The 23,081-nt window shown below is 45.0% G+C and overlaps 1 protein-coding gene across 1 annotated transcript; it reads left to right on the top strand.

The window, feature by feature from the left end:
* Positions 1–12,857: 12,857 nt before the first annotated feature.
* Positions 12,858–17,503, top strand: LOC130367561 (zona pellucida sperm-binding protein 3-like). The gene is made up of 8 exons (XM_056570033.1): positions 12,858–13,472; positions 13,901–14,019; positions 14,562–14,665; positions 14,740–14,917; positions 14,984–15,104; positions 15,709–15,800; positions 16,732–16,862; positions 17,252–17,503. The coding sequence occupies exons 1-8, from the start codon at positions 12,984–12,986 to the stop codon at positions 17,494–17,496; spliced, it is 1,479 nt and encodes a 492-aa protein (XP_056426008.1). The 5' UTR covers positions 12,858–12,983; the 3' UTR covers positions 17,497–17,503.
* Positions 17,504–23,081: the final 5,578 nt, after the last annotated feature.

The following is a 23,081-nucleotide window of genomic DNA, read 5'->3' as shown; positions in this document are numbered from 1 at the left end:
AGAGAGGCAGTGTGATACTGCCGAAACGTTGTATCTTGATATGGGACATTAAACCGCACTTGATTTGAATATTACCTGGTGTGCTGCCTAATATCTATTTTGGATATTGACTACACAGTCTGCAACTGGGACTGTTGATTTTGGCTTGCACCCACTTACTGTGGGACTACTCCGGTTGTGCTGTCTTCGCATTTCCTTGCCATGCCAGAAGAAAAAACTGGAGAATGTCGCCAACTGGCATGCTGTCTGAGTCAGAACTCTGGTTTCTTTGAGCCTCTGGCTCTAGCAGAGCCTCTTCTTGAAGAACCGGATCCTCTTCCATGTCCGAATTCCTGTTCTGTCTGGTTCTCTGTGGAGAACGGTCTCTTCTTGACTGGGAATAGCGACCACAAAAGAATCTATCAGATAAAGGAAGGTTCTTTCCTTTCTTGTTTGAGAGTTCCTCCATTATAGTATCCAATTCAGGACCGAATAACTTGCCGGAGTTGAATTCTAGGTTGCAAAGAACATACTTGGAAATGGCTGTCTCCAGGCCAGGGTCTTAACCAGAGGGCTCTTCTGGCAGCAGAGGATAAGACCATATTACGAGCTGCCAACTTCATCTGTTGACAGTTGGCGTCATGCAGATAATCCATCCCTAGATTGATATATTTGAAGGATCTAAGTATATCCTCTCTACTGACGCCGGAATCTATATCGTCCTGGACCTTAGACAGCCAAGACTTCATGGCTCTGATTACTTCAGAGTAAGCATTATCGACCGTACACTAACTGGAAGATGCAGTATAAGATCTTCTGAGGGTTACTTCAATGCGCCGATCATAGGATCCCTTAGACTGGAACCATCGTCAGAAGGAATGATGGTTCTCTTAGAAAGCTTTGCTATGGCAAAATCCACCTTTGGCGGATTTATCCACTCCTTAGATTTAGCTTGGTCCAAGGGGTAAAGGGTTTTAAACCTTCTATTAAGAATCGGTGCCTTCTCAGGATTAACCCATTGTGCTTTCATGAGTTCCAACACTGAATCATCCAAGGGGAAAACTCTAGGGCCCTTAGATGTAGAAGGGACCTCCCCCCGATCTGCCGATGCCCCCTCTGTTTGCACAGCTCTGATAAACCTAGGAAATTTCTTGGCAGGGAAATACATCTTTCCCTGCACCTCCACATCTTCAGAACAGGATGATTTAGTCTCATCCAGTACCCGGAATTCTTCATCCGAATGCATGATTATAGGAGTATCGCTTTGTGGTGTCCCGGTACCGCATCCTATCTGGTAACTTTGTATATAGGTCCCCATAGCCAGAGTCCCTAGGACGTGCGGGTCCTTATTGTCTAGTCCACCCCTAGTCGCCTCTCATCTAAGTATTAGTTATCTAGTAATCAATTAGGATTTATATATAAAGGATTGTATCAATGTATATAAATAGTTAATTACCTGTATGGAGCGTAGCAGGACCTGCGGGTCACGTGATCAGGTAAACTCTATGGTTTTTGCTTTGGGACCTTTGGAGGTCCCTGTGACATATTCTACCCATCATTCCTTGTAACCGTGAGTGACAGTTAATTGGACCAGTAGAAACAACCCCGCCCCTGCCCATATAAGGGAGCGGCGGCCATTGCTCACGCTCTTTCCTCATTGGCTGTTAATGGAGAAGGATCTGCGCTGCTGTCATCAGTGAGTTTAGGCCTGAGCCTTGCAGCGACGGCTGATATCTTCTAAATTGTGAGTGTGTCAATCCCTAAACACTCCGCAAGATCACCGGACCTTATCTATCCCCTAAATCCAGACGGATCTTCGCAATTTCCCTAATTCAGAGACTTTTATGAGAAGTCAAGGTCCGCAACAACTGTCAGTCATTGCACTAGATAGAGACTGTATTCCAGAGACTGTTATTGTGTATTGGATGTACCGCAAGCATTTAAGTAAAGTTATCCAAGTTCAAGTTCAAGTACCTTGTGGACCTTCAGTCATTTTATGCATGCACCTATCGTTACTGGGAAGGGCGGCGATAGGCCGGAGAATTACCTCAGCATATTAGCCCTCAGCCTGGCGTCACAAACTATAGGGTTAACATTAACCCCTCATCTACCGTACACAACACCCCAACTACCATACACCCCCCAAGGGCTACCACAGTTACTTCTAGTTCTCTTTCTTGCAGGAGGGGCAACTGCAAGGGAATCTTTCAATTCCCTGATAGAGCCAAAGACAAATTCCTTGACCCAAACAAACATATCCTGCATGGACGGTTCTTGATTTGGTGGTAGTCTAGGTCGACAGGAAGGGCAGATGGGGTAATCATACCCATCAGGTAGAGGAACCTTGCAAGAATTGCATTCCATATGTCCGCGTTTCTGAGAAGATTTCCCATGAGGCTCCCTACGCCCTCCAGATTCTCCCGATTCCATAGACGACATCTAAGGTGAAAAATATATATAACAAAAAAAAATCAATATCAAGCACAAAAAATAAAGAAAGACCCCCTGGAAAAAAAAAGTACAGTTTTAAGATATAGAAAGCTCTTAGGCTAAGTCTCCACTTGGTTTTTTGCACTGCGTTTTTAGGGATTAAAAAAACGCCTGAAAAATCGCCAGTGCAAGTGACGTCATCATGCGTTTTTTCTTGCGTTTTTTTCTGGTGTTTTTTCTGGCTTTTTTTTCATTTGTGTGGAAATTGCACCTTGGCGTTTTTTTTTTTGCTACCCAAAATTTCTTGGGTACCCAAAAAAAAAAAGGATGCAGCAGTGATGGAAAATTTTTAATTAAACGCAATTTATATATTTTATAACCCAATTTTTATTATTTTTTTATAAAGTGTGTGTTTCACTTTTTTTTTTTTTATACATTTTTTTACATTTTTTATGTAGTACTACTACTCCCAGCATGGAATTGACTGTTCCATGCTTGGAGTGATAGTACCTGTACTATAGACATATATCGTCCATAATATAGCAGAGAAGCGAGCGGGTCTATACATCGCTCGCCTCTCTGCACTATACTCCGGCCACTGATGTCAACAGAAATTCATATTTCCCACCCAGAGCTGTGATTGGCCGGATGGTTTCAGCCAATCACAGCTCTGAGGGAAAGATGAATGAGTGAGCGGCCGGCCCGGAGTATAGTGCAGAGCAGGGATGTGAGCGATGTATACAGCCGCTCCATCTCTGCTATAGACAGGACGATCACAGAGGGTGTCAGTAGTGACATCCACTGTGATGTGTCCTTAAGCAGGCACTACTACTCCTAACATGGAGCACACTCTGCCTCATGCTGGGAGCTGTAGTACCTGTATTAATAGACAGATTGCAGCGAGTGTAACTTCTGACACCCGCTTCGATCTGTCTATTAATGCAGGTACTACAGCTCCCAGCATGAGGCAGAGTGTGCTCCATGTTGGGAGTAGTAGTACCTGCAGTTATGGAAAGTTCACAGCGGGTATCACTCCTGACACCCGCTGTGATGCTCCTGTATAATGTATAGATGCAGCGGCCGCTCTCCTATGGTCCCCTGCACGGCCGTATATATACACATGTTCCTATTTCTCACAGAGAGCTGTGATTGGCTGGAACCATCTGGCCAATCACAGCCCTGCGGGAAATATGAATAAGTGTAAATATACGTCAGGGCAGGGGACCATAGAAGAGCGGCCGCCGCATATATATATTATACAGAAAGATTGCAGCGGGCGATCTGTCTATTAGTACAGGTAACTACTACTCCCATCATGGAACAGTGTGTTCCATGCTGGGAGTAGTAGTACTAACTAAAAAAATGTAAAAAATAAAGCAAAAAAGTGAAAAACACACACACAATACTTTTTTATAATTGTCGGCTACATTTTTATTTCCCCGCACACATAAATTGATCCCTGTTTAAAAAGTAATAGTTTCTTTTTTTCAAGAATATACATTTCGTTACATACAATTTTTTCCTTCACTACTGTATATTTTTTTAATTTTTTTTATTTTAATGGTACCCTACGAAATTTTATTAAAAACAGCTATCTACCATCGCTAAAGTCCAAAAAAGATAAAAAACCGCCTGCAAAAACGCCAAAGTTAAATTCCACATAGCGTTTTCTTGGCGTTTTCTCACACCCATAGACTTCTATTGGAGCAAAACGCTGGTTTGAGGGAACTACAGCGTTTTTTCAAAACGCCAAGGAGCTGGAAAAAACGCTGAAAAAGTTAAAAAATTTCAAAAGGATAAAAAAAACGCCAAAGTGAAAAAACGCAAAGTGGAATTCGAAATTGCGATTTCTCATTGATTTACAGCTAACATATGGCCGCAGCGTTTTTTGACCAAAAAAACGCCATGTGGCAGAATTGGCGTTTTTCTTTGCGTTTTGCAAAAAAAAAAAAACTAGTGGAAACTTAGCCTTATTAAAAAATAGTAGTACACAATATAACACGACTGAATACCACATGGAATGGCTCCAAGAGACTGAGCCAAACAAAGGGGGGGGGGGAGGGGATTTAAATAGGCGAATTCCGCACCACTAAATAAGCCCCGCCCACTTTCGGTCCGGAAGTAAAGAGATAAATATACTGACAATAATTACTGAGAAAAACTGTAAATTAATGACTAGGCTCCTTTAATGCAGGTTTAAGGATTGCTACCCTGCAGAATTAGCCCCCCAACGCACACCACCGCGGCCCCGGAGAAAAAAAAAGACCTCCGGCGCCGCCGGAAGTGACGCGCCTCCTGTAATACGGTCTTTGGCAAGATGGCGCCTTGCCGGAAGTGAATAGAAGTCCTAGAGCTTCAGTCCAGCAACCTCCCGTCTTCTCAAAAATGGTGGCGCGCACCGGAACCGAAGAGAGGAGCGTCCTCCCAGGCTATACTTTAAAGAACAGAAAAGGAAAACGGTGAGGCAAGAAAAGGGGAGCTAGGAGCGTCCCTGCTCACATAAGGAGAGAAAAAACTCACTGTCCTGATGTGAGCAGGGGGTATATATAGCCCTTAGGGAGGTCCTTGTACTTTTTATTTTAATTCACAAAAAATCCCAGGTCCTATTGGCTCACAGGGCGGAGACACCCCACATTGTGCTGCTGAGGGACGCTAGGGAAAATACACTGCACTCACCAGACTTCCAACGAAAGTGTCTTCTTTACTCGTATAAAATAAAACACGCCAGCAGGTACAGCGGGAGAGCGGGCACACAGGCAAGCGGGCACACAGGCAAGCGGGCACACAGGCAAGCGATAAACACGCATTGGTATACACTCCAGCAAGACACAGATCTGAAAAACACTGTTGAAAATCCACCAATTATTACATTTAAAAAGAATAGAACAGTACATGATCATATAAAAAATATATATATATATATATATATATATAAAAGAGAGAAAAAACATAAAACCAATTGGCTGACGGATAGTCGCCCATTGGAGAACTTTACTTGCTGAACATGCTCCTACTGTAAATATAATGCAAAAGCCAGATGTGTTGTTTTGGGGGGACACGACATACAGATAAAACAGTTTTTTTTTACTTGCAGAACCAGTTATGTCGTGTATACCCTAATTTACACATGTGGCAGGTTTTACATTGGCAAAACCATTAGGCCACTGTTTCACAGGATCCGTGAGCATGTCAGGTCACTGAGTACAGGAGTAGGAGCTACCAGGTTTATAGCTCACATTAATGAGTGCCACGCAGGAGAGTCCGTCCCCTTTAAGTTTAGCGCAATAGAAAAAGTGGAATATGCGGGGAAAGGTAGAGATAGGAACCAGGAACTCCTAAGAAGGGAATCCAAATGGATCCTCCGGACAGACGCATTGGGTCAGTTAGGTCTAAATGGGAAATGTGAGATGGGGGCATTTTTAGCCACCTAATGGTTGTATAAAGTAGGTGAGACTCACAGCGCCATTAGGATGTTGGTTTTAATGTAATTTGCACTTTATATGTGATTTTAGCATGTTTGTTGTTATGGTCACTATGGTGATACCTGCGCCGGCAGGTATAAGAACACACCTTCTGACGGAATGACGTATGGCCTGAGGAAGTGCTTCGAGCACGCAACGGTCCGTCGCCACTCCCCCCGCTTGCCTGTGTGCCCGCTCTCCCGCTGTACCTGCTGGCGTGTTTTATTTTATACGAATAAAGAAGACACTTTCCTTGGAAGTCTGGTGAGTGCAGCGTATTATTTCTTCTATACAAGTACGGACTGTCTCTTCTCTGTACGCTTTCACCACGAACACCAACGGCCGCAGGAACGCACCTGAGCACCCCCCTCTGATAGCACTCTGACATATGTGCCGCTTAAATTGGTTACTAGTGCCGGTATTGTATTCTTCTATGTAAGAAGTATTGTGAACATTCTTTGCTCTTTTGTATTTACCCGAGCACAGTACCCATAAAGGACAATGAATTCAGGTGCTATAGAAATGGACAGTTCGAATGAAGAAGGGGAGAACAGAATCAGTGCGGGTAGAGCGGATGCGGGGGGGGGGTCTCATGACGTTATCCAAGTAATGAGTGCCAAAAACTTGGAATACACAATTCACAACCTGGCAGACCGGGAAACTAGGCTGTTCTGGACGAAGCGTATTCTGAAAATAATAGAACACCAAGGGGATTGAGGTCTTATAAAGTCCCCTCGCAGTCAATGGACGATGAAGGCTTCATTGAGGCGTGGAAGGCGGAACACCTACAGCGCTCATCGAACCTACAAATACTGATCCTGGAAAAGAAGCAGCAGGAGTAGGAATTCGTGACAGAGGAGTTATGGAAAGCAAAATGGGAGCTGAGAACTAGGCTGACGGAGCAACAATATAAAACATTTACAATGAATCTGGACAAAAAGATAAATATATTGCAAAATACGGTGAAAGAAATGAAGAGGGATAAGTACCTGAGGGATAAAAGAGATTTCGATCTAAAACAGGAATTTACATGGAATAAACAAAGGATGCATAAGAATAAAGGAAACCCTCATGGAAAAAATAGTGGGCTTAATAAATCCAATAAAGCTAAAAAATACCCTAAGAATACCGACTACTTAAAGGGGTACTCCGGTGAAAACCTTTTTTCTTTTAAATCAACTGGTGGCAGAAAGTTAAACATATTTGTAAATGACTTCTATTAAAAAAATCTTAATCCTTCCAGTACTTATTAGCTGCTGAATGCTACAGAGGAAATTCCTTTCTTTTTGGAACACTGATGACATCACGACCACAGTGCTCTCTGCTGACATCTCTGTCCATTTTAGCAACCGAGCATAACAAATGTTTGCTAAGGGCAGCACGGTGGCTCAGTGGTTAGCACTACTGCCTTGCAGTGCTGGGGCCTTGGGTTCAAATCTCAATAAGGACAACAATAAATAAAGCGTCATTATTATTATTATTATAATAACGTCAGCAGAGAGAACTGTGCTCGTGATGTCATCAAAGAGCATTCCAAAAAGAAAAGCATTTCCTCTGTAGTATTTAGCAGCTAATAAGTACAGGGAGGATTAAGATTTTTTTATAGAAGTCATTTACAAATATGTTTAACTTTCTGCCACCAGTTGATTTAAAAGAAAAAAGGTTATCACCGGAGTACCCCTTTAACAACTGAGTCGGAGTCGAGTGGCCCGGAGGAGGGCCCGACTAGGAGTAGAATGCCCACTGCTGCCCATTTTTTAGAGAACCCAGAGGAAAGAGAACAAGACGAGGGGGGGCGAAGGAAGAATAGGAGACCAAAGGAAACCTCCGACGAAAAGGAAAACGGTGACATGGAGGAAATGAAGAAAATAAAACTCGAGGAAGACAATCGTGTGATTAATCTCATGGCTATGACCTTAGTGAGGCCTGTGTCTCAGTTCTCAATAAGGGGTTACATTTTGGCATTAATGAGACTTTTGATTACGCATCCTTCGAGGAGGACTTATTTCTTCTATACAAGTAAATACAGGATACAGTTCATATGAAGGAGACTATAAAGGCCTGTGGTAATCCAGGGATTATTCTTTTTAGACAGCTGGAGGAGCCTCACGTGATTGTGATGTCCCAGTACGGGAAGATTTGGCCCCATACTGTCCTCCTGCCCTGTCAGGCAGAGTCCCTACATGTCCCCAGGGCTCCCCTGCAGCATACCCCCATTATGTATACAGGTTTGCCTCATTTAATGTACTTTAATCTTTGTACCACATGATTGTTCCCCAGAGGGCTCCGGTGACCAGGCGACCCCCCCTCCCCCCAAAGTTACCTATAGGCTCCTTGCACAACCCCCCTATATAACCAGGGGAGGGGCTGCAATCTCGCTCTTCTGCTGTATGCCGAGGTCCAGTGCAGTCGTTTCAGTTTCTGTGTCCAGAGCATTGGAGGCCTAAAGTCCTGCAGCCACAAGTCGGTCATCAGTCAAGTCATCTTATTGTCAGTCACCATCTGTAGTCACCGTGGCCTGCACTAAAGTCAGTCTAACTACTGCAAGTCCCAGAAAGCCTGCGAGGTCCCCCTGTGTCACTGGTCTCCTCCCTGGGATATTTGGCTGTACTGCAAAGACTAGATCTCCTGTCTTGCCTCAATAAAGCTGCCGTTATCCTTAATCTGGCGTTGGTGTCTTCATTGCCCCTAACCCAGGATCAGCGGTATTATCTTCGGGTGGTTAAGGCTAAACCATGTCCTGGAGTCACGACAAGAAGGGGTTAATACCATCTGCCCCTTGAGCCATAACGTCTGCCCTGCATCTACCTAGGATTGATCGTTAATGCGCCATCGCCATAGACGGCAATTGATTTCCGAGCGGACTCTGCAGAAACAATTGACATGTCAAGAGGCCAGGATCGGGATTTCTGCCGCTGAAATTCCGTTGTGTGCGCGGTGCATCACAATCCCATTGAAAACAATAGGACTTTTCTGCAACGGAGTTTACGGGAGGAATATTTCGGCCGGATTACGCTTGGAAATTCTTATGTGTGAACATGGCCTTAGTAAAAAAAACTTTGTGTGAATGGAGCCGAATAGACAGGGAAAAAACACATTTCTACCGTGTTACCAACCTATGGCCGGGTTTACACATAGTGGGGGAGATTCATCAAGACCTGTGCAGAGGAAGAGTGGTGCAGTTGCCCATAGCAACCAATCAGATTACTACTTTCATTTTTAAAGAGGCTTGTGGAAAATGAAAGAAGCGATCTGATTGGTTGCTATGGGCAACTGCACCACTCTTCCTCTGCACAGGTTTTGATAAATTTCCCCAGGTATGCCGACATATACTGTTAATGGGGGCAGCGGAGCCCATTGATTTCTGTGGCCAAATGGAGTCACCTATGCGTTATTTCAAAAGCGCTGCAACCCGCAATTTTGCGTCCGCTTCAAATAGCGCATAGGCTCAAATCGGAGTCACTAGGGAGGAGATTTATCAAAACCTGTGTAGAGAAAGAGTGGTGCAGTTACCCATAGCAACCAATCAGATCTCTTCTTTCATTTTCCACAAGCCTCTTTAAAAATGAAAGTTGTACCCATAGCAACCAATCAGCTTGCTTCTTTCCTTTTTGAGAAAAATGAAAGAAGCGATCTGATTGGTTGCTATGGGCAACTGGACAATTTTTTCTCTTCACAGGTTTTGATAAATCTCCCCCCTAGGTGACGCAGTTTGGCCATAGAAGTGAATAGGGCCCGCTGCTCCCATTAACAGTATATGTCGGCATTACTTTTTTGACAGGATGCTGGCGGATACGACAAATAGGCGCACTTACGTAGTGTCAACCTACCCTTATAGTTTTTATCTTTGTCAGTTCCAATCTTGGGGGGAGATTTATCGAAACCCGTGCAAAGGAAAAGTTGACCAGTTTCCCATAGCAACCAATCAGATCGCCTATTTAATTTTTTAAAAAGGTCTCTATAAAAAAAAAAAAAAAAAAGGAGGCAATCTGACATGTATCAATGTTGGCGTATAATAGACTAAAATGTGGACATTTTCAAGCTATGCAAATTTTGCGCAATTGCGCTAAATTTACCATTTTAGCGCAAGCCTCATGATAAATTAGGTGCAAAGTTCAAACTTGAACCACTCTTCCAAAGAGCACAAGATTGTCAAAAAGGTCCTGCATCAAGATGTTTTGCTCTATTCAATGGTACATGTCTGTTTTTCCAAAGTCAGCTTAAATAATTGTTGTTTGATCTTTCGCTCTGTTTTGCTACCGTATATACTCGAGTATAAGCCGAGTTTTTCAGCACGATTTTTCGTGCTGAAAACGCCCCCCTCGGCTTATACTCGAGTGAACTCTCCGCCTGTCAATCCCTTCATCAGTGGTCTTCAACCTGCGGACCTCCAGATGTTGGAAAACTACTTGAGTGAACTCTCCGCCTGTCAATCCCTTCTCGGTGGTCTTCAGCTTGCGGACCTCCAGATGTTGCAAAACTACAACTACCAGCATGCCCGGACAGCCATCGGCTGTCCGGGCATGCTGGGAGTTGTAGTTTTGAAACCTCTGCAGGTCCGCAGGTTGAAGACCACTGCGCGGGCCTTCATCATCATCCAGACACCCCCTTTAGTTTTCTACTCACCTCCCCTCGGTGGGAAGGAAGGGTGAGCTGGTCCGGGCCATCTATGCTGCAGGGACGGTCCGGTGGGGAGGGTTAGTCGTTCCGGGCTGTCCATTTTCACCGGAGGGAGGCCCTCTTCTCCGCCCTCCGGGCCCGGCCCTGGACTAGTGACATTGCCTTGATGACGACGCACAGGGACGCGCATGAACGTCCCTGTGCGTCGTCGTCAAGGCAATGTCACTAGTCCGGGGCCGGGCGTGGAGAAGAGGGCTCCCCCGGTGAAAATGGACAGCCCGGAACGACTAACCCTCCCCACCGGACCGTCCCTGCAGCATAGATGGCCCGGACCAGCTCACCCTTCCTTCCCACCGAGGGGAGGTGAGTACAAAACTAAAGGGGGTGTCTGGAGGATGACGAAGGCCGCAGTGGTCTTCAACCTGCGGACCTCCAGAGGTTTCAAAACTACAACTCCCAGCATGCCCGGACAGCCGATGGCTGTCCGGGCATGCTGGGAGTTGTAGTTTTGTAACATCTGGAGGTCCGCAGGTTGAAGAACACTGATGAAGGGATTGACAGGCGGTGATGATGAAGGGGGGGGGGGATACTGACGGGGGTCTGGATGATGACGGGGGTCTGGATGATGACGGGGGTGTTAATGACGGGGTCTGGATGATGACATGAGGGGATGATGTTTCCCCCCCCCCTAGGCTTGTAGTCGAGTCAATAACTTTTCCTGGGTTTTTGGGGTGAAATTAGGGGCTTCGGCTTATATTCGGGTCGGCTTATACTCGAGTATATACGGGGGATTTAATTTATAGTAAGGATATTATTTGAACATATTAATTATGAAGTTAGATCATGTCACTGGATGTTGCTTGTGAGTTTGCCTTAGAGGGAGATTCTTTTCCTACACCTGGTTCCTCTCAAGAAATTGGCGCGTCTCGTAGGCGCAGGTTAGGATATACTAAGAAGGAATGTTTTTTCAAGCGAGAATCATTGATTTTGGTTTGTGTTACCACAAATTTTAAAATGTGTTTTCTTTTTTTTTTTGTTAATTGTATCCCATTATTTCATTGTGTTTGTTTTAAAGGGGTACTACCGTGCTGACAACTTATCCCCTATCTAAAGGATAGGAGATAAGTTGCCTGATTGCGCAGGGTCCTGCTGCTGGGGACCCCCATGATCTCGCACGCAGCTCCCCGCTCTCATCAGGTCCCGGAGCGAACATCGCTCCGGGTTTGATGACTCCCAATCATGGGGCCGGAGTATCATAATGTCAGGCTCCGCCTCCGTGTGACATCATGCTCCGCCCCCACAATACAAGTCTATGGCAGACAACTGTCTCGCCCCTGCCATAGACTTGCATTGAGGGGGTGGAGCATGACGTCACACGAGGCGGAGCTGTGACGTCACGATCACCTGCCCCGTCATCAGACCCCGACCGGATGTTCACTCCGGGGCCTGATGAGAGCGGGGAGCTGCGTGCGAGATCGTGGGGGTCCCCAGTGGCAGGACCCCACGCAATCAGGCAACTTATCCCGGATCCTTTAGATAGGGGATAAGTTGTCAGCACGGTAATACCCCTTTAATGTGTTTGCAATATGATGTCTTGTTTTTCTGGTTTATGTTGGTGATTGTTTATGTTTGAAAAATAAACCCATTTAGGGTCTATTCACACGTACAGTATTCTGCGCAGATTTGATGCGCAGGATTTGTAACTGCCGATTTGAAGCGGTGCTCAGTCAATAAGTTTACATTTAAATCTGCAGCAGAAAATCCTGTGCATCAAATCTGCGCAAAATACTGTACGTGTGAAAAAACCATTGAAAAGCAAAATCAACTTTTAATTGTGAAGTAACCTAAGGGGAAATACTGTGCAATGACATCACATATGAACGAACCACTTCCAACAAGAAACCCCTCACAAAAAAAGCTATTTGAAGAGCCGTGCTTGCTTGGATTAAAACAGAGTAGCATCAGACACTTTTCTACGTGTCCTTGCTACCACTCGTAGATTTTTTTGCAAAAAACAGCGCAATTGTGCCAAAAAAAATCCACATTTTTTTTGCACACATGAAACAGGTGACAACTTTACAAACTCATCCACCAAAAAAAAAAAAAAACGCAGCACAAATGCAACAAAAAAAAGCACAATTGCGCAAAATTTGTAGACGTGAAAAGTAGTTTAAAGGTAATGATACATGTCCCCCATGGTTTCATAAATCTGCTTTCTGGTTTTGGATAAAAAATACTGATCAGATACTGGTGTGAACAAAGCTTAAAGGGGTACTCCACTGGAAAGATCTTATCCTTCGGATAGGGGATAAGATCTTTCCAGTGGAGTACCCCTTTAAGTCTGAAAGCTACAAACTCAGCTCTTCATTCTCATCAGGTGGAGAAGGTGTCCAGCTGGGTGTGCTCCATGGGAAGGTATGACTACGTAGTGGGGGAGGGTATAAATCTGGGCTCCCTCCACCCTCTCCTCATGTGACTTGTCCTGTAGTCAGGATGGAGCTGTGGATCAGGTGGAGTTGTCTCTTAGTGGTTCTGCTCTATGGATCAGGCTTTAGCAGTGCCTTGGGTAGACACCGGCGCCAGTCCAACACTTGGAGAAGTAACCAGCCTGAATGGGGATCTCCTAGAAGACTTGGACAATCTGCCTCTGGATTAGGTTCTTCTAGATCAAACCCTTGGTCTCAGTCAGTCTCTGGGTTTGGGTCTCCAAGAGGTGTTCAGTCTGTGTACGGATGGGGCTCCAGGAGTCTTGGCGCAGACTACCAGTCCCGACAGCTTCCACCACAATCCTCCTCCTCCCCTATCAGTGTGCAGTGTAATGAGGACAGCATGGTGGTGACTGTGAAGAGAGACTTCTATGGGAATGGGAAGCTGGTGAAGCCCTCAGACCTGTCCTTGGGATCTTGTCCCCCTGGAGCTCAGACTACTGGTCCCAATGTGATCTTTCAAAGTAGTCTCCAAGACTGTGGGAGCAACTTAATGGTAAGTGATTGTAGGAACTACATAAAACTTGTGGCTATACATTGTATGGTTCACCATATTGAACCTTTTATCTGTTTATATCATGGAACCTCCTTCTGTTCCTCTGTAGTAGACAATATATCTTCCATTCTTACTGCTCCTGATGCATCTAGAATGTTCTGCTTCTCACCCTACAAAATGACAGCTATTCCCTTATACAGATCTCTACATGAGATCCTTGGCAAGATCTATTGGATCATGTGGACTTCTTTAATATTGAATATTGGTTCCTTAACTGACCTGAGTCTTATCATCTGGCCCCATCTTGTCTCTCTGAGACACTCAATGTGTTTCCTATTTGCCTACTTCCCATTGCTCTCCTGTTTTCATACTGTGGCTTAACTACAATTCCCATTCTAAAGTCTATTTATTTATTTTTAAAATTCAAGATGACTCCAGAATGGCTGATCTACAGCATCACCCTTGGCTACACACCCACCTCCTCTAGCAACGTGCCAATCACCAGGTTCAACTCTGCTTCTGTTCCCATCCGGTGTTACTACCCAAGGTGAGTGTATATCCCTGTTGTGTTCCATTGACTTTCTAATGGTAATATGGTGGTCTTCCCTTATGAATGGTCAGTGGAGAAATAGGATTAGGCTCTTCATCCAAAATAGGGCATAGCAGCATAGGTCATTGTGTTCATCCCTTGAAACATTGCTCCTACATCTCTAATGTGTAGAGGAATTGCATGCTCCATTGGATACCAATAGGTATGGACCCAACAGTATATAGTTGCTGTAGTTCTAGTGTGTGTGTGTGTGTGTGTGTGTGTGTGTGTGTGTGTGTGTGTAATATGGGTGTTTCATGCTTTTAAACATTTTGGCTCCTTGTGTATATCGGAGTTGCCATTAAGGAGTCTGTAACCTGAATGGCTCTCCAAAGTTGAGACAATTCAGACTTGTCCTTGTCCCAAAACTTTACATGCAGGATAGAGTCTTGCTGTTCCTGGGGCTAGCATTAGACTCGGGCCTGTATACCTTGCTGTAAATTCGATATAGGAAGCATGGTTTTACTATATTCTGTATTTCACGGCTAACTTCTGTCTAGACACGGTAATGTGAGCAGTAATGCCATCAAGCCAACATGGATTCCATTCAGCACCACGGTGACCTCAGAAGAGCGGCTAGCCTTCTCCTTGCGTCTCATGACTGGTATGAAGTTTTCCTCATCTAGAGTGGTTCAATGTCTCTTGGTTTGTACTAATACTCCAGTATCTTTTCTTCAGCGGACTGGAGCGCTCCCAGTCCATCCCTGGTCTTCCAGCTTGGTGACATGTTCTACATAGAAGCCTCTCTGGAGACCCAGAACCATGCCCCAATGATCCTGTTTGTGGACAGTTGTGTGGCCACCATTACCCCAGATGTGGCCTCCACTCCTCGCTATGAGATCATCTCTAACTATGGGTGAGTTACTACCATCAATACTGTACAGGTCTTCAGTCTATTGTCTACAACTAATCTGTTCTACAGGTGCTTGGTGGATGGGACGGAAGAAGATTCCTCTTCAGTCTTTGTTTCTCCAAGACCCCAAGCAGACAAGCTTCGCTTCATGGTGGATGCCTTCAGGTTCACAAACAATGCTGCCTCTCTGGTAAGGAGGACTTATCATGGCATCAGACTAAAACTACATAGGTTTGGGTTCCAAGAAATGTATATATTTGGTTCATCTTGTCTAGTGTAATATAAACTCAGCCAGCTTTACATTGCCTCCTAGGAAAGTGTCTAAAAGCTTGGTACAGCAACTAACATTTTTTAGGTTACACCCCTAGAAGGTCCATGCTCAAAGTCGGGTGTGAGGGCTCAGATCTATAAAGCCAACAAAGGATGATCTATAACAACCAATCATGGCTCATACACAAGCTCAGTTGCTATGGGCAAAACCAGACAGTCCTGGTTTTGGGCAACTTGCTAAACTTGTTCTTCCTGCAAGTTCCAAACACAGAATGTCCCACCTTCATAAGTTGATCTATAAGCACTTATTAGATCTCCAACTGATCCATCATGTCACCTAGCTCCATCCTGGGACTATCACTGATAACTATCAAGGTCATGATTGTTCAAAACATGGTGATTTGGTGCAATCCTGCTGTAGATGATTGGGATAGTGTGTGTGTGTGTATAATATATATTATTCTAAAACTTTTTTTTACTATATCTCTCTATCTGATTAGACATTAACTGTAAATCTGTTCTAGATCTATATTACCTGTTCCCTGAGAGCAGCTGCCATCAACCAGACCCCTGACCCAGTGAACAAGGCCTGCTCCTACAACAAGGCATCCAACAGGTAATAAAGACAACTGGGTCAGTACAAGTCAAATTCTGGAGGGTACTGGTGATTAAACAGGGTGCAGTTTGTGATGCCAGGGCACAGTTAACCTCCACAGTCCAAGGATAAGAGCTTCTCCTGGTCCAATCATGGGGACAAAGATGTTACGGATAACTATCTTTACTGTTGCAGGAATTGGCAGATCTTAGACAGTACAAACGTTAGTGCAGAGTCACCTTGCTGAGACTTGTAGGTGAAACTGCAGATTGACTAGGGCAGCCCACAGTGGATTTAGATAATCTGTACTGACAGACTTGTCTACCTGAGACCCTGTGCTACACCAGTGGTATCCATCACAACAGGCTAAGAACTTTATTATGTGGAAGGGAGGGGGTAGGTATGGGGTGACACCATTTCCTACCGCACCGGGTGACACCAACCCTAGCAACGCCAATGAGTCTCCCCCAGACTCTGTGCTTACAGCCAGGCTTTAAATGTCACCTGTGTGCGGGGGTTTTCCTGAGATTGGCTTGGCTGCAGACTACAAGCTCTTGTAGGTCTCCTCACTCTGTCCCTTAGCTCTTCAACTCAGACTCTTCTCACACTAGACTTAGTGAAACTGCTCCTCCCTCCTTGTACTATATAAGGGCTAACATTGGGGGTGCTCTCATTGGGGTGTCAGGGTCACCTGCTCACTCTGCAGCATTGAGGGTACAGTACATAATTTAAGGATCACATAATTCAGGAATAAAACACAGTATAATAACTTGGAGCAGTGGGCCCAACATAGAGACAACAAGGATGCCCAAGACCGTCTTTAGGCCACAGGATGGGCTTTTGTGCTGGGACGCCACAAAATAACTAGTCTTAAATGGTTTGTTGGGACATTAATGTTGGCTGAGGATCCACAAAGGGTCCTGATCACTAACTTGACATTCTTCTTTTCTAGCTGGTCACCGGTGGAAGGACAAAGTGGGATCTGCCAGTGCTGCACCACCGGCAACTGTGCTACTGCTACGGGCCAGAGGACGGCATGGGGCTCATCGTTAAGCAGGTCAAGAATTGGGAAAAGAGATGTTGGTGAGTTTTTGATGTGACTGAGACCACTGTTCTAGAGTTTCTAGATCCTAATTGTGGCCTTCCGGATGTTGCAAAACTTCCACTTCCAGCATGCCCGGACAGCCTCTGCATGCTGGGAGTTGATGTTTTGCAACATCTGATGGGCCACTGTACTAGAGGGATCAGACATGCAAACATCATTTCAGAAGACCTCCAGAATGGATCTGGATGCATCGGTCATGCCTCTGACCTACACATCACATAAGTAGAATACTACTAGAAGCTTATTTGTATTGGTTTATGGCCATGTGGCTTTACCTTCTAAAGTAACTTTGCTAAACTTATGTTCTAGCCTGAACCATGAATGGTGTCTTTTACTGCAAGAACTTAGTAGTTTATTTTTCTGGCAGATTCTTATCTTGAGGAACATGGCCTGGCCACACTGGGTCCTCTTCTTCTAGTGACCGGAGCTGAGCCTAACCAGATGTCCAGAGCAGGAACCGCCCAAGCTTCCAGGATGAGTGCAGGACATGGACCTCTACAGCTGTGGGTGCTGGTGGCCGTGGGATCTGTCACTCCAGTGGTGGTTGCAGTCACTCTTACTATGGTTGGCAAACTTATTCTGAAAAGATTTATTGCTCAAGATAAAAAATAAAAATAAAATGTTGGATAATCTCTCATTCTGGTCTTTGTTTGTGGGTTTAGATGACCTGTTGAAGGCAGTGGTGGGTAGACTAGTCATAGTTGTCGTACGGGAGCGCCCGGTTTTCTCCCCCCCCCCCCCCCCCCCCCCCCCCCCAGCCGGATGTAACAAAGTGTGAATGCAGCCTTACAGGGTTTGGGGATGCCCACCTATATCCTTATGGTCCCTTGTTATCACTCTATGCCTGGCAGGCCCATCCTAATTCTCCACTACGGATCTGGGGTACATATCTATGGTAGTGCCTCCTCCAGTATGGATGTTGGGAACATTTTCAAAAAAATTCAACTGACTCAAAGCTAACTTGTAATTAACTTTTTATATGGCATAAAGAAAACACCAATGCATGACAAAAGTACAGTATAGCACAAATCAGACAAATACAATGTGTATACAGGTCTCGCCCACCCACACCTGTGACTCACCCTTATCTTTGCCCTAGTGGCCCCTGGGTACATTTTATTTATTTTTTTTTGTGCATATTAGAGGGTCCATACAAAGCCCTTCTCTACAGTGTTCCTCGGAGTAGGCAAACTCTCAGAATGTCAAAGTAGATAAAGCTTGTTTATCTGTATGAGTCCAGAACGCCCTGTTGTGGAACAGAGGGAAAAGGGCCTGAAGCTGTAAATCAGGTCAGTCAAGTCTCTTAAAGGGGTACTCTGCCCCTAGACATCTTATTCCCCTTTCCAAAGGATATGTGTGGTGAGGGCAGATGGCATTAACCCCTTTTTTGACCCCTTATTTGTGATGCCAGGGTGTGGTTTAGCTTAATACCACCTGAAGGTATACCACTAGGCACGGGGGCAATAAAGACTCCGACACCAAGTTATGGACAATGGTAGCTTTACTGAGGGTAGTCAGTTGGTAAAGTCTATACAGTTCAGTGGGGGCCCAAGGATGTAACCAGTGATGCAGAGACCTTAAAGGGGTACTCCGGTGAAAACCTTTCTTTCTTTTAAATCAACTGGTGGCAGAAAGTTAAACCTATTTGTAAATTACTTCTATAAAAAAAATCTTTAATCCTTCCTGTACTACTTAGTTGCTGAATACTACAGAGGAAATTATTTTCTTTTTGGAATGCTCTCTGATGACATCACGAGCACAGTTCTCTCTGCTGATGTTATTAGAAAAGCTCTTTATTGTCCTTCGTGGGATTTGAACCCAAGTCCCCAGCACTGCAAGGCAGCAGTGCTAACCACTGAGCCACCATGCTGCCCTTAGCATACATCTGCTATGCATGGTTGCTAAAATGGACAGAGATGTCAGCAGAGAACACTGTGCTTGTGATGTCATCAGTGTTCCAAAAAGAAAGGAATTTCCTCTGTAGCATTCAGCAGCTTATAAGTACTGGAAGGATTAAGATTTTTTAATAGAAGTAATTTACAAATATGTTTAACTTTCTGCCACCAGTTGATTTAAGAGAAAAAAATGTTTTCACCGGAGGACCCCTTTAAGGACTTGTAGTAGGACTGAAAAATTGAATGCAGACCATGCTGACTTGACTCATAAAGCTGTGACTTTATCTTACATGACTTGATGGCGGCTGCAGGACTGGACTTTGAGGTCTCCAACACTCTGGACACACACACTAGACGACTGCACTGGACCTCAGCAGAAGAGAGAGAAAGAAGCTCCACCCAGGGATTATATGGGGGAGACCAGCAGGGAGCCCATAGGTCACTCTTGGGATCACCGGGTACCTCCTGGGTAACAATCACATGACATAACACATTTTATAATACAATACACAGCAGAACATATGTACAGGGGGGAAACAGGTGTAAGGTGCCCTGGGGACACTGAAAGAGGCTGCCCGATAGGACAGCAAGGGTACGGGGCTACATCACCCGTACTGGACCACCACATAGGGAATAAGATGTCTGATCGCGGGAGTCCCACCGCTGGGGATCCCTGCAGCAGCACCCCAGACATCCATTGCATGGAGCAAACTTCGCTCCGTGCCGTATGACTGGTGATGCGGGGCGGAGCCCTTCACAGTCATGCCCCGCTAGTGACGTAATGCCCCCTCAATGTAATTCTATGGGAGGGGGTAGGATGCCCCCTCCCATAGACTTACATTGTGGGTGTGTGGTCACGGCACGAGCATCCGGTGCTGGACCCCTACGATCAGACATCTTATCCCCTATCCTTTGGATAGGGGATAAGATGTGTGGGGGCAGAGTACCCCTTTTAAGTTTCTCTTTACTGCTTATGGAGGGCTTTTCGGTAACCAGTTTTTTTTCAACCTGCTAGCAGAATCCTCTTAGCTGCTGCAGCACTCTTGGGGACCAAATCCTGGCAGGCAGTTCCCTCTGTGTCATCTCTCTCTGCTGAACTAATTTCACAACTGGCCATGAGCACATGTCCAGACTCCTCATTCTCCAGATCAAGTCACTGCTCAGTTCATCTGCTTGTGCAGTTCGCCATCTACTGGAAACTTCATGTAATTGCAGGGTAAGTAATTACAACAGTAATCCCAGGGGGTTACATATGCATGAGAGCAAATCAGGAACAACTAAGAAGACCCTCAGATGCAGCATGTCCATTTAAAGTGAAGGACAACAATTTACAAATACAGGATACAGTTCATGTGAAGGAGACTATAAAGGCCTGTGGTATGCCGAGAGTTATTCTTTTTAGACAGCTGGAGGAACCTCACGTGATTGTGATGTCCCAGTATGGGAAGATTTGGCCCCATACTGTCCTCCTGCCCTGTCAGGCAGAGTCCCTGCATGTCCCCAGGGCTCCCCTGCAGCATACCCCCATTATGTATACAGGTTTGCCTCATTTAATGTACTGTTACTTTAATGTTTGTACCACATGATTGTTACCCTGAGGGCTCTGGTGACCAGGTGACCCCCCCCCCCCCCAAGTGACCTATGGGCTCCTTGCACAGCCCCCTATATAACAAGGGGAGGGGCTGCAATCTCGCTCTTCTGCTGTATGCTGAGGTCCAGTGCAGTCGTCTCAGTGTCTGTGTCCGAGCATTGGAGGCCTAAAGTCCTGCAGCCACAAGTCGGTCATCAGTAAGTCATCTTATTGTCAGTCACCATCTGTAGTCACCATGGCCTGCACTAAAGTCAGTCTAACTACTGCAAATCCCAGCAAGCCTGAAAGGTCCCCCTGTGTCACTGGTCACCTCCTTGGGATATTTGGCTGTACTACAAAGACTATCGGGGACATTTATCATCGTTGCTTTGGTAAGCGAGTTCTGTAGGCATTTTTTTCTTGCTTTTGCTTATGTGTGAGACATTTATTATACTATCATGGTGGGTTGATGAATTTGGCTTACATAAGCAAAAAACAATAAATCACTTTTGAATACCATTTTTTTAAGCACACATAAGCAAAAACCAATAAATTACTTCAGAACACAAATTTTCAGCTTTGAAAAAAATTTGATATATATATATGTTTTTTCAATTTTTTACCACTTTTTTTTCCCTCTAAATGTACTAACTCATTTTTCATTTCTTCTCATTTCAGATCCGTGCATCTTGTGGATTACTTTAGCTTCAGGATAGTACAGTGATCAGCATTTTTTTTTTCTTTAATGTTAATTAAATGGTTAATGAGGACTTTTGGGGGAGTGTTTTTTTTCAATAAATTTTCTTTTAAACATGTTGCTTTTTTTTATTTACTTGACAGGCTTAGTAGTGGAAGCTGTATTATAGACGGAGTCCATTACTAAGCTGAGGCTTAGCGTTAGCCCCCAAAACAGCTAGCGTTAAGCTCCAATTATTACTGCGGTACCCACCACCACAGGGGTGCCAGGCGGAGCCGCTACCAACAGGCCCGGTGTGTCAAATATGGTGCTCCTGGGCCTAGGCAGTAACAGGCTGGCATTATTTAGGCTGGGGAGGGCCAGTAACAATGGTCCTCGCCCCAACCTGGTACATCAGGCTGTTGCTGCTTGGTTGATATTTGGCTAAAAATAAAAAAAGGGGGAACCTTATCTTTTTTTTTTTTCATAAATAATTAATTATTTTAAAAAATTAACTGCATAGGGTTCCCCCCCTAAAAAAAATAACTATAGGTTAATACATTTATTGTCACCGGCCCGTGCATGACTACAACTTCTAACATGCCCTTACAGTAAGGATATGCTGGGAGTTGTAGTGTGTGTGTGTGTGTGTGTGTGTGTGTGTGTGGGGGGGGGTTAACAATCCCAGCATATCCCTACTGTAAGGGACCCGATCATGGGACCCAGCGGGAAATATGAAATTACAGTAGGGGAAATAAGAAACTCTGGCGCCGAGGTATGTTAAAAGGAGCCTGGTCTGACATAACTCTGCAGCCGCCCGGGTTCCTCTGATTCTATCCCCGCTACCCTAATATAATGATGGGGATGGGGACACTGCTTTACATAAAAAATAAAATGTACTTTCATACGCTCTTTTGTAGCTTTTTACTTACAGCCAAAAGTCGCACAAAAAAATTGGTTAAGTGCTAATGCGACTTTTTGTACGACTTTTGTAAGCAAAAAAAGAGCTCTAAATCCCTTGATAAATGTCCCCCTATATGACCTGTCTTGACTCAGTAAAGCTGCCGTTATCCTTAATCTGGCGTTGGTGTCTTCATTACCCCTGACTAACCCAGGATCAGCGGTATTACCTTCGGGTGGTTAAGTCTAAACCATGTCCTGGCGTAATGACAAGAAAGGGTTAATAACATCTACCCTGCACCTCACACCCCAACACCACATGATCATGAGAACTCTATGGAACTCTTGCATATTAAAGGGGTACTCCGCCCCTAGACATCTTATCCCCTATCCTTTGGATAGGAGATAAGATGTCAGATCGCGGGGGTCCTGCTGCTGGGAACCCCCGGGGTCTCGGCTGCAGCACCCACCTCAACGGCTTCCGGCAACGTTGGAGGCTTCGGATCCCAATCCACGCGAGCGGAAGAGCGTGACGTAACGACTCCACCCCTGTGTGATGTCACACTACGCCCCCCCAGCAGGACCCCCGCGATCTGACATCTTATCCCCTATCCAAAGGATAGGGGATAAGATGTCTAGGGGCGGAGTACCCCTTTAATTGAACCACAACCAAAATTTAAAAAATTTAAAAAATTCCACATTATTTGGGCTGTGTTAACACGAAGGAATTTTTGTGGAGTGTCCGCCAGGAAAATTTCCGGCAAACATTCTGCAAACAGTGAGTGCCAGCAGTCCATGTCAGCGCTAGGATCGCTCATCAATGCGCCATCTCCATAAACAGCAATTGATTTCTGAGCAGGCTCTGTCAAGAGGCCAGGATCGGGATTTCTGCCACTGAAATTCCGTTGTGTGCGCGGTGCAACAGAGTCCCATTGAAAACTATAGGACTTTGCTGCAACGGAGTTTCCGGGTGGAATATTTCGTCCGGATTACGCTTGGAAATTCTTTTGTGTGAACATGGCCTTAGTAAAAAAAAATCTTAGTGTGAATGGAGCAGAATAGACAGGGAAAAAACACATTTCTACCGTGTTACCAACCTATGGCCGGTTTTACACATAGTGGGGAAGATTTATCAAGACCTGTGCAGAGGAAGAGT

Source organism: Hyla sarda, chromosome 4 (assembly GCF_029499605.1).
Source record: "Hyla sarda isolate aHylSar1 chromosome 4, aHylSar1.hap1, whole genome shotgun sequence".
Taxonomy (NCBI): domain Eukaryota; kingdom Metazoa; phylum Chordata; class Amphibia; order Anura; family Hylidae; genus Hyla; species Hyla sarda.
Note: the sequence above shows the minus strand (reverse complement) of the source record. Positions and strands in the feature narration are given on the sequence as shown.

Coding starts and splice junctions, on each gene's coding strand:
- LOC130367561 (XM_056570033.1), top strand. CDS start 12,984: ATGGAGCTGTGGATCAGGTGGAGTTGTCTCTTAGTGGTTCTGCTCTAT. Junction 14,020..14,561: donor ATCCGGTGTTACTACCCAAG/GTGAGTGTATAT, acceptor ACTTCTGTCTAG/ACACGGTAATGTGAGCAGTA. Junction 14,666..14,739: donor CTCCTTGCGTCTCATGACTG/GTATGAAGTTTT, acceptor TCTTTTCTTCAG/CGGACTGGAGCGCTCCCAGT.